This window comes from Dromaius novaehollandiae, chromosome 17 (assembly GCF_036370855.1).
Source record: "Dromaius novaehollandiae isolate bDroNov1 chromosome 17, bDroNov1.hap1, whole genome shotgun sequence".
NCBI classification, from domain to species: Eukaryota; Metazoa; Chordata; class Aves; order Casuariiformes; family Dromaiidae; genus Dromaius; species Dromaius novaehollandiae.
Window position 1 is genome coordinate 10,687,197 of NC_088114.1, and position 18,077 is coordinate 10,705,273.

General features: G+C 42.6%; 1 protein-coding gene across 6 annotated transcripts in view; it reads right to left on the reverse strand.

Annotated features, from left to right (window-relative positions):
* PPM1F (protein phosphatase, Mg2+/Mn2+ dependent 1F) overlaps nucleotides 1–16,634 on the reverse strand; it is a 28,026-nt gene extending 11,392 nt beyond the window's left edge. For all 6 annotated transcript variants that reach the window (XR_010392060.1, XR_010392059.1, XM_064522138.1 and 3 more), the window contains exons 1-4: nucleotides 16,305–16,634; nucleotides 6,325–6,455; nucleotides 1,556–1,755; nucleotides 755–943 (exon numbers count right to left, since the gene is read on the reverse strand). Coding sequence is in view for 4 of the 6 variants with exons in the window: in XM_064522138.1 (XP_064378208.1) it covers nucleotides 755–943; nucleotides 1,556–1,755; nucleotides 6,325–6,455; nucleotides 16,305–16,480 (696 nt within the window). In the remaining 2 variants the exon portion in view is untranslated. The remainder of the gene's footprint in view (nucleotides 1–754; nucleotides 944–1,555; nucleotides 1,756–6,324; nucleotides 6,456–16,304) is intronic.
* Between the last annotated feature and the right edge of the window lie 1,443 nt (nucleotides 16,635–18,077).

Here is an 18,077-nt window from a genome sequence, read left to right on the forward strand (position 1 = left end):
AGATTAGGAAGAGTCAGCACCTAATGAAGATGCTGACCCCTCTTTTCTGCCTCACTGACAGAAGCAAAGATATTACCAGTGAATACATCTGTATTCAGTTACTGCTATAACAAGAGCTCTTTTATACAAACACTATTATAATAAATCATCCTTCCACTGCAAAGATCTGAAGAAAGAATGTTCATTCGACTTTTACCAACTTGAGTCAAAGCACATCAGTAAGCTTAATAAGCTGAAGAGTCTGATTTAAATCATTTTATGATTTAGATTTAAATCATTTTTATGATTTAAATTATGATATGATTATGAATATATTTTTTAAACTTCCTACCACTCCTGACAGTAACAGTGAGACAAGAGAAAGGAAGACGGCGACCACATTACTCAAGAAAAGGGAAATCTCTTTTCCAGGCAAGAGACAGGACAACAGAACATCTAGAGACTGCCTAATTTAGGCAGAGAGGCACCAGAGAGTTCTCTCAAACAATCGAATTGTCAGGATCATTTAAACCACTTCACTCTTCATTTCAAACATTCATCTCATGAACTTGCAAGCACTGTCATTTTGTTTTTCCTTCCCCTCAAAAAAAAAAGAAATAATTTGATCAATGAAAGCTTTTTCGTGCAAGATAATTTCATAAAGAAATCAAAGATTCAAAGGAACCTTACTGCAAAAATTTTCTAGATAATACCATTTTGCCCAACAGTTCTCACTACTCTTTAAATATAATGGAATTCATCTCTACCCACTCACCTCTCTTTTGGCTTTGAAAAGAAACATTTCATCTGTCTTCTGAAAAGAGCATTTCAAGGCCTCAGCTGGATTCTTAACAATCTCTTCATGTAGCCCAACATTTACATGTAAATGGGTTGCTGAATAATTGGCAGCATCCACTCCACCATGGCCATCAAATACGGCAAAGTAAGCTCGATCAATGTCATCCTTTTGTAGGGAGGGAGAGAGAGGAAGACATGCAAGCATTCAAAAATAAAGTAGTTCCTAGACTGGTAGCAAAGATTTCTCTGTTCTGGTCCTTCTTCCCTAAGACATTGCATAGGTTAGGGCAATTAAAATCAGTTTACCCATGTGCAAAAGGAATAGAATGGGTAATTTGTGGGGGAATTACTCATCTTTGTTTGCTGTTGGCCATTCAATATCTTTGAAAATAAACTGAAATCGAAGTGGCAGATAACTGAATATCTAGTATCTTCATTAATTGGTACTTGTCCTGGTTTAACTGCTGTTTTCCACTTTTTTCATGCATTACTTCAGTCACAAGAACATTAAAACTACAACAGCATAGCATTAGGTGAACTTCCTATCTCCCTACATCACTTCTGACATGAAGACCAATGTCCCAAGATTCTCCTTTATCAGGGCAGTAGTTACTGACTCAGTTTGTTAGGAGCCAAGTCCTTGCTCCAGCACAGATGTGATAAACACTTCTGGCAACAAATTCTTAGCATTTCACAGTTCCTCCATCACTAAATCACTATGTTTATATGAATGCTGAAAAGCTAACAAAGTGACCTCCCCAGTTTTGTCCAGACTTACTGATAAACCAAACAGCTGATTGAACTCTGGGAGCAAAACATGGCGGTCCTCCATTTTCCGTCGAGTGTTACGGATGGCATGGATGGAAACGAGCAGGAAACGCTTCAGTGGTCTCAGTGGTGGCAACTGCTTCTGCCATTCAAAGCAGACATCCCGAAGCTTGTTAAAGAAGCAACGCTGCAAAGAGTCTCCATCCAGCACTGACAGCACAAAGACAAACAATAACTTGTGTGCACCGTTTTTCTCCCTTACACACACCATAATTTGTCCTTTCTTCAAGTTCCTTTCCTTAAAGCTACATACACACACACTCAGCATTCTGCCTCTCAACAGGCTTGGCAAGAATTACAGTAGTTTGAGAATAATGCAGAGAAAAAGTGGCATTAATGTAGAACAGTACAGTATTAAGGATAAGAAAACCTTCTTGTACTTTATTTACCAGTTCTCTTTCGAAATAAAGGCTTATCAAATGGCTGATAGTTTTATGGCAATAGATCACATACAATCACATCAAGGTCCAAAAATCAGTCTGGCAAATTTAATGTAAATTTATTATTATACAAGTAAAATGCACAGGATATAGTGGGGGGAGTGCACCCCAAAAATAAAGAAATAATCAAGTATAGGTAGAAATACCTTCACACTGGCTAAGAGTTGCTGTTGTCTTAGACAGAAGGGTTAAAAGTATTAGTCTGGCTTAGGGTTAGGTTATGTCTTACTGAACCACTTCCACTGAAGCAACAAGGAAGTATGAGAATATGTTTGAGGATGACAGGTCAACTCACAGTTGAACTGAACAGAAGATTAGTATTTTAAGCTGTTGTCTTTATCTTTTTAAACACGCAGGGTTGTAAAAGCTAGAGGGACAGAAGAACACCTCTGCCACTTTCCTGCTTTGTCATTACAGAGCAGAACTGTAAACACCCATTGAGTATAGCATGAAAAGCTCCAGCCAGACACTCAAATCCTTTTCTGGATAATTCCCAAAGATCAATTAATCCAAACTTATTGTTCATCAGACTGAATGTGATGATGTTTAGGATTGTGTCTAGCTTTGCAATGCAGTCTCTCTCAGAATAGGTGATAATTTAAAATTTTGTAATTTGAGTAAGGACCGTGCCCCAAAGCTGAATCAACTAACTTAAGAAAGCATTGAAAAGATCATCTATACAGCAAAAAAGATTTGCTAACCATTGAAGCATTTCCTACAAAACTGCAGTGGCATGAACTATTTTCTGTTCTATCCATCTCTCTGTGAACTAACTATTATCTATACTACTTCGATTTTATCCTGACTCCTGCTAACGCAGCTAGCGTTATTTTTTTCAGAATTCCCTTTATAAATCCAGGTTCTCAAACATTTCTCTGTCTCAACAACATTTGATGGCCAGCTTCAGATATACCTTTGGGCCTGGAGAATGAAGAAAGCTTAAATTTAAACACAAAGCTTTGATAAACAGTCACTACTTACTATCCAAAATCACTTTCTGGTTTGCTTAATATTACAGATGTGAATAGGAGAGATATAACTTTAAAAAATTAAGTCATCATGTATGCAAGTATTATTAAATAGGACAGGATCTTACACAGCCTTGTCTACACCTATTGGTCAAGACAATTATCAATTTGTAAAATAATACACTAAGCTGGTGAAATTTGACATGGAGTTTAGTGCCTTCATACCAGAAATTCTTCTGCAGTACACCACATCAAATAGTGGTATTCATATAGGCACACATACATACACCACTTGTACAATCACTTCTCTTTCATTCCAAGAATGCTTTTCTCCAGAGAGTTATTACAGTAATGCAGGCAGAGAGAGTCCATACTGTGCTGTTGCACACGGAACATCATTCTTTCTATTTGTACAGTTAAAGTGATGTAATAAGCAATTATAAGACAGGGAAAACAAGTATAATAGGTACATGAACACAGTCCAAATGTGCAAAAAGATTAATGCATTAAAAGTAGATATTCTTTGCTGAGACTAGGCAATGCAAGCATCTGAACAGTTTTTTATAGTGTTCAATACGAGGAGGATAAATAGCTATTTGATATAAAGCACAATGGTCACACAAGAACAAATGTATATAAAATGGAAGGAATATATAAGATGGAAATTAAAGTTTCAATTATCAAAACAGGAAAGGTTCTGGAACAATTGTCAACAAGGAGTAGTGAGAGAGGAGGGAACCTGAACTAGTTCAAGAGGGAACTCGGTAAAGATGTTGCAACTTTGCCTACACTATATTAAAAGTAGACTGTATCAACCTCTAGCTCCCTTCCAATCGCTACACTAAAACAGCAGCACAAATTATTGTGCAAGTTTCACCATACAGGGCTCCAGAAGACATTAGAGGTTTGTGACAAAAAAAAACCCAAACCAAAACAACAACAAAAACCCACAGTCCCTGTCCTATGAAGTTCTTCATTACTTACTGCTTCTAAACATTACAATTTCTCAGTCTTTCAGATGACATTTGCTAATTGAGGGTCCACCTGCCCAAGATCTTCATAAGACCTAGAAACAGGAATGATAATCCTAGGCTCACAAGCTGTGAACTGCTATGTATTAGCAATGCGACTGAAAGATGCCTTGATGATCACGTTTCCAGCTACTCTGAAGTATTTGCACTAAGAACCTACGCAATTATCATATGTAGCTTACAATATGCTCTTCCTTATTTTTCTAAAACTTTGATGATAGCACAAAAAGATATACCACGGGGCACAAAGCCACAATGCAGTAAGATGCAGTTCTCTCTAATGGAAAGGAAAAAGCAAGGGAGACTTGTAAATCACTGTTGACAATGCAAAATTTTACCGTGTCTCATGGTCAGTACTGTAACTGTAAAATAGAGCATCCACTTATGGAAGATCAGTACCTATATTTCCTTCAGCTTCCTGAGCCAAACCCATTCTCTAGCACTGCTGCCTGTATCTCTTATTTGCCGTCCATTAGCAATGATCTAGCCAAAAGCTCTTCTTTCGCCAGCTTCTTCTTGACTCAGGCAGTATACGTTGCTCCAAGGTAGCTTAGTTGCACTGAAGTCACCATGATTGCTCACAGAGCAACGTGTACAACAGAACGCAGAAATAAGGCTAAGGAGATTAAAATCCAACCGATTAGAAAAGCCCTCCGCAAGGGTCTCTGAAGGCTTGCGGTGCACGCTTGCAAGCCAGTTTCCCAAGGAGCTGCTGGCAGCCCTCGAGGGGCGACCCCGCCTGCGGAGCGCAGCGCAGCGCCGGGGAAGGCTGCAGCTCCCCGAGAGCGGCGGCAGAGGGCGCAAGCCCATCGCCTCCCCGCGGGCCCTGCGCGCCGGCGGAGCGCGCCGCGGAGCCGAGCCAGGCCGAGCCCGCCGCAGCCCCGGCCCAGGGCTCCCTCTCTCGTCAGAAATACTTTATTTAGTATTTTTAATATTTATTATTTATTTAGTATTTCCTGCATTTCGCTTCTCACGCTCTCTGTTCGAGTCGACCACAAAATCATTTTTCTGCGCTCCGGAGGAGGAGGAAAGCCGGTGCTTGTTATTTAGACCCCCGCCAAGTTGATATGACGCCAACTCTTTCCATACAAAGTGCTGGAAGTGTGATAAATCTCTCCAGACAAATTAAGGCTACAAACATTAAGGCAAGAGAATAAATACTCAGGGTGCAACAAGATTTGATTAAGTGCTTTCCCCCTTGCCCCATTTCAGACTTGTAGGTAAATACTGAAACAGGCTTCTGGAAAGTGGAGCATCCTGGCCAGTACCAGAGCTCTGCTTGGAGATGAACAGCCCTTTCCCCTGGGGCATGGAGAACTGCCTTTGAAGTCATCCTAGGAGAATGGAAGGGTGACTATTTCCCCTTAAAGGGCAGACTAGTTTGCTTAAGACATTTATTTCTCTTTTCCATTTTTATCTTCAAATTCTGGCTGCTTCTTGATCTGTTTAAATTCTTGGCATAGGGAGTGAAGGTTTGGTGAAGTCTAATGTTAAATACTTCAGCATGTAAATGCAATAGGACCATCTGTTGTACAAAGCTCAAACCCAGTACTCAGTCACTAAGGCCTGTTTCCTCCCTGATTCAGGCAGATAGGAAAAAATGCAGACGACAGGCAGAAAATATATGCTTCAAGTTCTTCACCCCTCACCATCCTATCTTTTTTGGGGGTCTGGGGGAAGGACTCAAAGACAGATGCTGTTCAGAAGCTTGTCAAAAGAAAGATCTGGAGTTTCAAGTTCTGGATCAGCCACAGGTCCCAAAATCTGATTCCCAAGAACAGCCAAAAGCAAGATGAATTATGTAGGTGAATTTAAGGTTTTCATGTGGCTGCACAAGAGCAATTCTGGTGAAGCCAACACCATAGTATAGGAGTAACTACCTAAGGTCAGTCCACCAAAGAGAAGGCACTTTAAAAAACAGAAGAGGTTATCAACTTAAAATAGGAGCTGAATCAGTTCAATTTAAGTGAATTCCTCCAGTGAAGAATAGTTCTTAAGCAGTTCAGTCAAGAAGTGGACATACTCAGTCATTAGTCACTTTTGGGAAGAGAAACTCTTCCCTTTCCAGAAAGCCAACTACATAGTCAGTCCAGGGCTCTTGACACCATGTTTGCATCTTGCCCACAAAACATCCCATAGGTACACAGTAGGAGCAAATAAGTTCTGTTCACTGTTGCTTGCCAGACATCCTAACCAAATATTCTGGGAAAAATTTCAAAACACTGAAGTCTTCCGACATACAGCCTCTGGGAAAACCACAAAAGGAAAAAATATACTCACAGGTGAACCTTTCCTCATCTCCTTCTTCCTCCGTTTCCACGCTTTGCTTCTTAAATTCAGTAAAGTCTATTCGGAGAACTTCTTCAACTGCAACATGGATCAATGATGCTGCAAGAAGTGGCGAGACACCTCTGATGGTAAGAAAAGGAAGGGAAAGCAAAATAGACTGCATTAGTTTCAACTGAGCTACAGCCTCAATGTTTATGATTGGTGACTTTTAACTCAGAATTAGAAATCATTACAATCAGTAATTGTAACTTTATTAGTAAACTAGTAAAAGAAACCATATGTTCAATATTTATTCATACAAGTTCTTTAGTAAGAGCTTTGGTTAGACAAGTGCCTTCTCAAGAATGGGAGGAGGAGGAAGTGTATGAATCATGTTTTCAAACTATTCCCTCACACTTCAGTCACAGACGGTACCTCATTTCTTGTGCTCTCTGATGGGGACTGCTACCTTCAATTCTAACAAGCATCTGAATGCAAACATTTTGGTTTTACTCACTGCACACTACTTCTGACTTGCAGTTAATGGTCTCACCTTAGACAGTGTCAGAATCTCTGCATTGTGGTAAATGCAAACCACAGAAAAAGTTACTCAGGACTCCAATTCCCTTCCCTCTACAAAGAGGTTATGCTCAGTACTAACCTACAAACCTTTAACATTCAGTTTCTTCTCACTGAAAGTTCCCCAAAGTAATCACCTAGGAGGAAGGTGCAAAGAGTTGCCACTGGAGAATAAGCTAAGAAAAGACTCCAAGACTTGAGATTCAGCTGAAACTTAAGTGTCTAGAAAACAATAATGCTACATGATCTACCCACTCTTATGCAAGCTGTGTGCTATATAGGAAACACACTTGCAACAGTGCTTTTGAATCTACAAACAAATAAGCCCTATCCAACTTTAAATCAGAGCTACTAGAAAATAACTCTTTTATATTCACTATATTTCCATGGTAGGCACTAAAAATTACAGTACATAGCACAGATGCCAGGCATTTTCTATGAGCACAATGAAGAATAAACGTGGATATCCATAAAAAGGATTGTGTCCATTGTTCATGGAGTGTTTGATATCCACAAAATATCAAGTTATGCAACCAAAGCAAATAAAAACATCAAGGCACCTGCAGCAAGTCAAGAGCAAGAACTGATTTTGCCAGGAAACATTTCGGAAGCCCTACATAGAACTGTTTGGCTACAGAACAAGAAATGGTGGAAGCAACTGGTCCCTGAAGGAGCTGAACAGAGATAACTTGGTTTTGTGCGTGTGGAGGAGTGGGGAAGGGAAGACTGTGGGTTTTTAGAATATTTACAGCTCCCAGTGACAAACAGCTCAAATACGTTTTAACACTGTTTCTGAAAGGGAGGCCTTGTCATCTCTTCACAGGCATGTACGAGTACCTCCTCTGGCAGCAAACAGAAACCATTGTGTTCGCCACAGGCTGCTAACAGAAGCTGGTTTTATGTTATGCATTCTGTAGCAGTGATGGCCTACTTTAATGAGTCATTTCAGTACTTCAAACACACAGCAATGTGTTTGCAACCCTTTCAGTGCTAGCTGCAGTCATTTCAAATAATGGGAAAATAGAAATTGGCTTGATTTTATTTTACTCTGTAAAGGGCTATTAACATTTAGGGGAGCCTGTTACTTTTCCTACCCAATGCTTGCTTATTAGAAACAGTTCAGCGTAACCACAATGACACCAACAGACAACCTCTTGGAAGACCAAGCAAGCAATACATCTGAAACAGATATGGTAAGCCAGAAAATTGTATTTCCTTTTTTTCCTTTCTATAGGTGGAAAATAAAACAATAGGAAAATAAAAGGCACACAAAAAAGGTCAGGTGTGTACCTGATACCGCTGAAAGTTAGAAGCTTTAGTTAAAGCATGGTCCAGCTCCAAGTACAGACACAAAAATATTAAGTGAAATAATTATAGATTTAAATGGACAGTAAAAGCCACAGCTTCAGACATGTTCAGAATTTCTTTGCTATACTGGAGAAAATTCTGAAATCTAACCTAGATTTTCCAGCTTGGCATAAGAATAGGGCTCAACACTTTGGTTTTAAACTTTGTAGGCTTCTGCTTTCCAAAACCCTGACTCACTGAACTAAGTCCCTAAAAAGAACCTTAAACAAAAGCCAAAAAGAAGATGCCATAATTCACAAGTCCCTTTTAAACCTCTAATTATAGGAAGCCTGTAACAAGGAAAAGGGTTACAAGTCAGTAAGTCACATCCTTCATCTTTTTCCAGTTGCCACTCAGTTCCTAAAAAGGAAATTCAGAGATTCCTCAGCACTGAGAGGCCTCATTCAGCTTTGCTTCCCGTGCATTTCCTTCCTGCCCCCCCCCTTCCCCCCCACACCACTCTTGTTTTTCAAATCTAAAAGAAAACAGATACTTATTGGGACTGTATTTTGTTATGCAGTCAGCAACAACATTCTGCTGTTACTTCTGACAGGCTGAAAGAAGATAAAATAAAAGCCTAAAAATGTGTGTGTATACACATATATAGCTATATAAATAGTTATATAGTTTTATATATATATAAATAACCCTAACCATTTAGTTCAACCTCAGTTTCAAGAAGGATATATTTCCGTATTATGTTATAAGCTCTTAAGGCTAGTACTACCACCTAGGTAAGGCTGCTTTTTACCCTAGCTCAGGTAAATTGAGCTCCATGACAATGGCACCTTCCATTGAGTTCAGATGTTTACTGGTTCTAATTTCATCCTGTAAAGCAGAGACTCTAAGAGTTAACAAAATCTATAACTAAAGAAGAATAAGAACCTCTTACACATAGCTACGAGGCCTCACTCTGCTAGAGAGTATCTGGAAGCGGACACAGTACCTATGGCAACCAGTGCAAAAGTAGAAGCCCACTGCAGTTACCATAACAGACTTCAAACCTTTTCTGTAAACAGAGAAGAACGAAGGAAAGATTTTTACAATAAGTGACAAAGAAGCCCTAGACACCCTGCTGACAGTCTGAAGCAAGCATAATTGAGTTTTCATGAATCAGAAGAAACACTGTAGCTGTTTTCCAAGGGAAAACAAGGGTGTTGGGAAGAAGGGGGAATCTGCTGGGGGGTGCTATGTGGAAAGGAAGTTACCTTCTCTCAGGAGAGTCCTGGAAGAAACATGTGGCAGCCCCATTTCTATGACACATGCATCACTAATTGCCTCGCCTCAGCCCACACAGCCCAGTAGTAAACAGCCTTAGAATTTCTTTGCTACAGGCTATTTCTTTGCTAACAAAAAGGGCGTGCTTTGACCACAATAAAAATAATAAGAAGAAAACATGTCATAACAGTGGAGATGAGGCACTGTAGCTTCACCACCAGCTGAAGTCAGATCACCAGTGGCTGGGACATGGAGTTCATATCCTCCAGCTACTTCGGGGTAAAATACATGCCTCATTCCAAAGCCTTGAGTACAGAGACGAGGGGCAAGTTGAAGAGCGAAGCAACATTCAGTTAATAAAGAACACATTTAAATTTATACGCCATCTCCCTTGAAGGAGTCCACCGCACACCTATGGCATTTTTAAAAGGAACTACCTGAAGGCTTGCAAAGCTTTTGTTGATACATGTACCTGTGGGCCAAAAGAATTGCATGCAGAAGTAGAAAGCAACTGATACTTTGCATAGTCTAGATTGGCCACGAGTTAGAGAATAGAACTTATTTTTCTTCTTGTTCACTTTGTTTCTCTTCTGCAATACAATTTAGTTCTCTATTTTATTTCACTTTAAAAGAACAGCTGCCATGCTGTCAAATCCACAGCATATTCATATATATCCTATCAATCATAAGACTGTCACCGATCCCTTACATGTCATTCAGAAAGAAATCACAGAATACACCTAAGTTTCTTCAGGAAAAGAGGAAACCTAATGACATCTCTTCTTATTTGGTCCTACGGGTCACCAAATACCTCAGACCATTTGCAGCGAGTGTTGCAACAGTGAGACACAAGTTTGAAGACCCCTCCTCCCCCCAGTTTAACAGAGTATATTCAGAAGTCTCCAGTACCCAGCTACAAGGGCGAGGGGGAAGCACCTAGCGCACCAGAGGTCAGGCCATTACATCTCACCCAGGGTCACTGCCTCAGCTATGACTTACGCTTTTCCCGAAGGTTTGGAAACACGACAGGCTTTCTGTTGTGCTCTATGCCCACAGCTTACAGCAGCTTGGAGAAAGCAGAGTACTGCAACAGATGGCAGACTCCCAACAGCTGCTCTTCAACACTTCAGACAGAGAGAAGCAAGCTCTGCGTAACCGGGTAGAGAGTGGTACAAATTCTCACCAGGACATACCAAACACTCAATGGTTACACAAAGCTTTCTGAATCTTATTTACTTTTCCAAAAGGAAGATAACCCACATTTTCCCCTGCAATATTTCACAGTAATATCAGGAAATCTCTGTTTGTATAAAAACAAGCACAAGAGATTGCTAATATTACCTGTTAAGTCTGATGATCACTTGCCACCTTTCAAAGGAAGAAAAAGTTACATAATCTTCTTCCTACAAATGAATTATCAAAGTCATGGCAACAAAGCAACAGAAAGCATGATATCACAGGCCAGAGTGTCACTACACTTTTTTTCCCCCCTTTTGGTTTAGCATAGTGTATATAGTGTTTTTAGGATGGCGTATATATATTTAGGAAAGACAAATACATCACGATAAAGAGAGATGCTCTATCTGCTAGCAAAAGCTTCTAGCGTAAGTCAGCTGTAGCAGGAGAGCAGAGAAGATGCATTTTCGCTCTCGTTTGCCACACAGGCTCTGTAACACCAGATGAGCACATACAGCGCAGCTTTGCCAGTAATGCAAATGTTCTGTCACTGTGGACTCGGTGTGTGTCCATAGGACACACTGTAGCTATATCAGCAAAGTGTTTTTAATGCAGTTCTGCAAATGCTAGCAGTTCTCTAATAAGTGAAAGATCCACTCAGACTGCTGGAATAATACCAGGTCACAAGTTTCCTAGTAAACAAAAGCTGCCTGTATTCAGTATTTTCTCCCTGATCCCCTAGTTTTGTTTCCCTCCCCCCTTTTTATTCTTATAACCAACTACAGCATGTTTCCACTGAAGTGGCTGTAAGCATTATTATTTATTACAGCAGCACACAGAACTTCCTGGGTGATGGTGACCAGAGCTCCACAGTGCCCAGAAAAGTACAAATACACATTCAAAGAGAGACCATCTGAAATCCCACAGCAGATAGAAAGCCGTTTCTTGGGTTAACAACATCAGACCTTTCAGCTGATAAACACTGATGGAGTTAAAACAAAAGCAAAAAATATAAGAAACAATGTCACATACAGAATTTCAATTTTCTGAATTTCCATCTTTACATGAAGCGTTTTTTCCAGATGATCTGAATCTATCAGAATCAGCACCTTCAAAAGCCAGTCCTCACCATCTGTTTAGGCCCTCCAGTCATTATCTAACAATTTCACAGAAAATGTATAATAGATTCTCCTGCTACTTCCATTTTATTCTCGGCAGGAAGAAAAAAAACATGGTAGAGCAGGAGAGGCTTAATTCCACAAAAATCACTTTTCAATTAAAAACTAAACCTGTTTTTTCAAAATTGAGTATTATTTGTTACCTTGATCATTAATATTGTAAACTTGTCCACAGCGAATAGAAGTACTGGTGCTATCACTGCATTGATACACTTAATGGCACAAATTAAGAGTAAAGTCATCAGTTTTAGGTGATTTATTGAAAGCAAAAGTCACAGTAGATAGGGTATTAGTATTTTTCAGAAAGAAAGACACTAAAGGGAGCTTTAAAGAGAGATTGCATAAACCACAGGCAAGACTGTTTTGTTTTTTTTTCTTCTCCATGCTAACACCACATAAAAGCATAACATCATCCGGATTGCAGAATCAACCATTATAAAGCAGGGAAATGCTGAAAATAAAGATGCCTGGGCAACACTTTGGGTGTAAGCATTACAAAGACACAAAACAGGATGCTGAGGCAACTAAAGGATGAAACACAGCAAATCGTTTGGGAGGGGTCAGAACAGGAAGCCTGGGTCTCACAACTGTTTTTGCAGTAAAGGCTCTTCAAACAGGAAGCCTGCTGGAATTTCACATTGTTCTTTCGCTATGTCACAGGATGGACCTGCAAGTTTCAGCTCCTATCAAGGGAAAGGAGGAACTTCTGTATTGGGAGTCTGATTTCATCTCATGTTCTGTTTCAGTACAAGTTTGTAAGGTTTCTGGTTAATTTCTAAAGCTTTGGAAATAACTCTGGGATTCTTCATTAACATTCATCCATTTCTGCTGATCTTCATAGCATGTAGCTCTTACCCAAAAGTGTGCGTTAATTAAAATTTGGGAAAACAAGATTACTCTGTGGAGTAATAATTTGATTTAGCTTAGTAGAGCCAATCAAGGGGTTTAAGCTTGAGATATCCAACTGATTCCATGCAAGAGACAAAACAATCGCCTTTGAGAAGCAACAGCGTTCAGAAACTCCTCACAGGACTAACAAATCCCACTCCTTTCCCTGTTCCCTTCTCAACAGCATTCCTCCTGGTGGTGGAGGAGGAATGTTTCTTTTTGCAAACACACAAGGGTTTATGCCTCCAAGCAACTGAAAAGACGAGCTAAACATCACCATACCTTGTCTCACCAAACCAAGGTATTAGCTTGGGCCTCTCAAAGCATGACCCGCACATCTCTGCGGGTGTGAATGAAATATCTGACCATAAAGAAATAAGAAGCAGAATTGCAGATCTGTGTGCAGAACTCAGTCCCAGTAACATTTTGGTCTATAGACAAACTCTCCAAAGTTACTAATCATTAAGTAAAACACATACTGTGATGCTGCAGCGTTGTAGAATTCTCAAATTTAAGAAAAATAGAGCAAGTACCAATGCAAAATGTCGGCAAGGTACATTCAACACCACCTTCGTAGCATTAGAACTGGTTATGCTGATGCTATATCTGAATGTGCGCATTTTCAACTGAGCTGCCATCTATATGTTAAAGACATCACCATGACAGCCCACAACAGTGGATCACTGGATCTAAGCTCCAGCGACTTTTCTTGAACTTACTTCCCAGTTTGGCATTGTTTTTGCCTCTTTAACAACTTTTACACCAACATTTACATGTCTTAAGTCTCCCCTCTTTTTTAAAATAAACTCTTAAAACCTTCAGAATCCTTCTTTTCCTTTCCTCATTTATTTTTGTGGAGAATTTGAGGGATTCAGATCAATTGAAAAATTTATTTATCCTTTAAAAGTACTGAGAGAAGTTTTAAAACTTCTGAGAGTTTAGTTTTGGTCCTTAATTATGTAGCTTATGAGAAGAGGGGCTGCACTTTCAAAATTCTGTTTTCCCATTCTTGGCCTTGGGCTCTACCAGTCTTTTCCTCTGCATGTAAGAACATAATGTAGGCTATTCACTGTGATATTCCAACCTTTTTGCGACTGCAAAGCGACCTTTCTCTTCATCACAGGAGCCCAAAACTGAGTTGTGGCTCTGCTGGGACTCCTACCTTCGACACTTGAGGTAAGCTCTACTGTGACCAAGCGTAGAGCTTCACACAGGGTTGTTTCACCCATTTGCCTACAGACAACCAAAAGAATACATAAAACACTATCGTTATATGTTTCTGTTTTTCAAGTATATTTCCTGAAAGGATGCAAAAATAAGCAGATCTCTGTGCATTTTTATTCTGCTCTGCTTTCATTAGCTGCTTTCCTCTTCCTTCGCATTTTTTGATGATTCAGCAAGAAATGATTAAGCCCAAGGAAGGAGAGACACTAGAAAAAGGTTTTGCCAGCTTGGGACTTAAGAAGCCCCACAAAGTAGGCTGTTTGATCAGAAATGGCTGCAGGGCAAGTATGTGAAAAATGCAGCTTCTGACATGGCAGGCTCCTTTTTGTGTAAACACCTGAAGAAACAGGTGAGATGAAAGGATTGCAAAAGCAGCATTCTTCTTCTGCTTTCACATGTTAATATGCCCACTAGAGAACAGACTGTTAGCAGATAAATAACTCAAGAAATGCTATTTTAAAAAAATCACCACATCTTGAAGAATCTATCCTGTATCTGTAGAGCTCCCTACCTTCCTCCCTAAACTAGTTTTAGGAAACAGTAGCTTGGCCCATGTGGCAGCCGGGTTGCCATATGGTAAGTATTTGTTCGAGTCCTGTGTCACTCTGTTCCCTAAGCACTCATGCAGAACCATTCTAACTCCAAACAGTTTAAAAATTCAGTACACACAATGAATTTGCAGTATAATTTGGAACGCATTGGCAATGGCTTGTTCAAGAGCAATTCAGTCACAGCACAAGTAATAAGTAATGCAATGATCACCTGGGTCTCTTCCAACTGCAACCTAAAATTCTAAATATTTTTATGTGCTTTTCCCATTTTTAGGCTTAGACACACCATTTAACTCAGTGGTGTTATTTCCAGGAGCATCTATGTAGTGATAAAGCATAGAATTTGTTTGACACTTTTAGGCAATTTAAGTACCTCCCAAAAAAAAAAAAAAAAATCACAGGCTTTCAAAAAAAATTCAATGTTTATAAACCCACCAGATTGTAGACAGAGATACAAGAGAGTCAAATCTTGTTTTCTATCTCTTCATCAAATTCCTCTAGTAAGTAGGTATTTAGTATATCTAAACAAAACCAGTCCTCCCCATCTGCCTGTCTTCACTGGATTACTCCCAGTAACACAGCATGAAGTTAGCTGTTAGAAGCTTTGGAAACTTTTTTAGAAGATCCGCAACACCTTTTCTGAGCTTCCACCACAACGAAAGCCTCTCCGGAGCGGACTGGCTGGAACGTCACAGAGCCTCGGACAGGCAGGCCCTGCTCCCGAAGGGCGCCAGGGAGCAGACGCGGAGCACGGAGCGCGTCAGAAGACAAAGGGTTACAGCGGCAAGACTTGTTTTTGGTGAGGCACTAACTCGCCAAAACAAGCAAGTCACATCCAAATTACTACTAAATTATAAAGCAGTGTTAAAGAGGAAGCCTAAAACCGTAAGGATGACGGTCACAAGCTGTCTCTCCTGAGACGAAGGGATCACAGAAACATTACTGAAACAAGAACTATGTTTTCCAGTAGCGTTGTGACTGTGCTCTTGGAAGTTCTGAGGAAACATCAGCTCGAGAAACCCATCCAAGTACATCCCACTCAGAAGGGCAACTCAGGAGGGGTGGGAAGAGTGACAGAGGAGCCCAATACCCCTCTGGCTGGCTCGGTTCTTGCATTTGCCAGCCCTACAAGGCAGGTCACATCTCAGAGCAACTCCTTCCTCCCTCCACAGCTTTCAAGTGCACACAGGTGCCCTTAGAGACTTCAGTTCGAACTAACGGCACTCTACCACGAGAATCATCCTACCAGGCTAATTGCAGGATTGTAATTTAATCTCGCATGCACCAAGAGTGGGAGAGAAGTATTTTTAAGAGCATACAAACATTACTATAAGCCCACAGACTTTGGCAGGAGGCCTGCAGGAGAAGCACGCTAGCACAAGCCGTACTTTCAGGGGAACACTCATAAACACAGTTTTGGGGGAGGGGGGACTAAGCCCCCCCGGCAGGTTTTGATGGATCTTTTGAAGCGCAGCCCGAGTCAGGCAGCAGATGGCACAACAGCCACCCCAAGGGCGCTGCCAGCGCCGGGAAGTGTCCTCGGGAAGAGGCGCCCTCCCAGCGCCTGCACCTGTTCACGGCCCCAGGCACCAGCGAGGCTGGCAGCCCGCACGGCCGCGCCGCGCTGCGCAGGGCTCCCGCCCGCCGCCGCCCACCGCCCCGCTTCCCGCCGCCGCCGCCCCTCCCCCGCGCGCCCCGCCAGGCGCCAACTGTCAGCGCGGCGCGCGCCGCGGCTGCCGAGGGGAGGCAGGGCGCGAGCCCCGGCAGGGGGCGGGAGCCCCCCCCTGCCCCAACGGCCGCGCCGCGGGGGGGGCGGCGGCCGCGCTCTCACCTGCCGCCGAAGAGGCCCCTCGCCAGCTCGGCCAGCGCCCCCGGCACCTCGGCGCGGCTCAGGGCGCCGCTGCCCGCGGAGCTCCACGGCAGCGGCTCCCCCGGGCCCAGCGGAGACGGGAAGTCCCTCAGGAAAGAGCTCAGCGGCGCCCCGGTCGCCTCCGCTTCCAGCGCCATGGCGGCGCCGCGCCGCCGGCCGCCACCGCCGCCTCGCCAGGAGCGGGCCCCGCGCCGGCGGGGACGGGCGCGGCGGGGCACAGCGGGGCGGGGAAGCCGAGGGGGACGCGAGCGCGGTGACGGCTCCTTTAAGCGGAGCGCGGGGGGCGGGGCCAGGCGCGGGGGCGGGGCCCCGGGGCGGGGCCATGAGCCGCGTCCGGAATGCGGGGGCGGGGCGGCGGCCTCCACGTGGCCGGACGGGGCGCCACCCCCAGCGGAAGGGGCGGGGGCCGGGCCCCGTTACTGGCGGCGCGCTGCGGTCTCCGTCGCCGCTGGAGTCACCGGGAAGTTGCTTCAGAGCAGCCGCTTGTGTAGCCACCCTTTTATTTTTCCTTTTTTTGGGGGGTCACGTGTGCCTCATTGCAAAATATCTGCGTTAGCTCTTCAGGCCTTATCATGCCACAGGTAAATACACGAAGTGGCAGCAATCCAAGGGACTGTGAAAGATACATTGATTTTGAAGGGCCTCGCACTTAGCAAAGGGAGATTGTCAGGAAACTAAGCAGAATTATCTGTCCCAGTCCAAAATCTTCCAAGAAAAGAATGAGAGACAAATTCTCAATCCGGGACCCCCAAAAGTGTGTCTAACCTCCACTAAGGCAGTAGGACACAGGCATCTAAAACACTTAACTGATCTCTCCCCTAGATCTTCTGGGCCTATTTGGATATTTACAGCATACTGATTAAAATCTTGTTTTCCCTCACACAGAGCTGTAAAACCATCAAACATCCCCACTGAAGTCTGGTACCAAGGCACGGTGCCATCGATTTACCACATCCAACCCTAAAATGGCAAAAGCCTTTCCCAATCACAGAACTCTAGTTCATTATTTTGTCTACTAGCTATTTTATTTTTAATACATAAGAGAAGGACATTTCATCACTTTTATTTGGAGTTTATTAAAGAAGCAAAGAGTTCTATCAATAATTTATCTGGATACTCAGTTTGAAATAAACCCCAACTTCTACAATGAAAAGTAAGCTGAAAGGAGAAGTCTAGTTCATCAGCTGTAATTCCTTTATAATTTTTTCCAGTAAGACCATAGACATGAGAGGTGCAGTGCTCATCCTACTGTTGGAAACACATCTCCAGGGACCTCATCAGTTCAAGAAGTTTCTTGCTTGCTTGTACCTTCTAAAACAAGCCTGGGAAAGTGCCTTTTGTACGTACAAAGTTTTTATTTAAAACTTTAGCACTTGTCACCTCTGCTTTTTCCATCTGCACTCCAGAGAACGGCCGCCGCCAGCCCGCACACTCAGCCACGGCACCGAGAGCCTGCAGCAGCCCGTCCTCATGCCCTGCTGCCTCCTCCGAGGCTGCAGCCCCCCATGCCACCCAGCCACAAAGCACTGCTGGAGCGACACAAAACCAGTGCCTTCATTCCTCAGGCACAGGCACCGATGGTTTTCAATGATTGTTTCAAAATGACTAATGTATCTTACAAAGCACAACTTCACTATTTGTGGAAGTTACAGGGGAGACGCTGAAACCTGCCACGACGCTTAAGTGGCCGGTTCTCAGCATCCAAAAGTTCCCAGGATTTTGCTCAATTTGCCC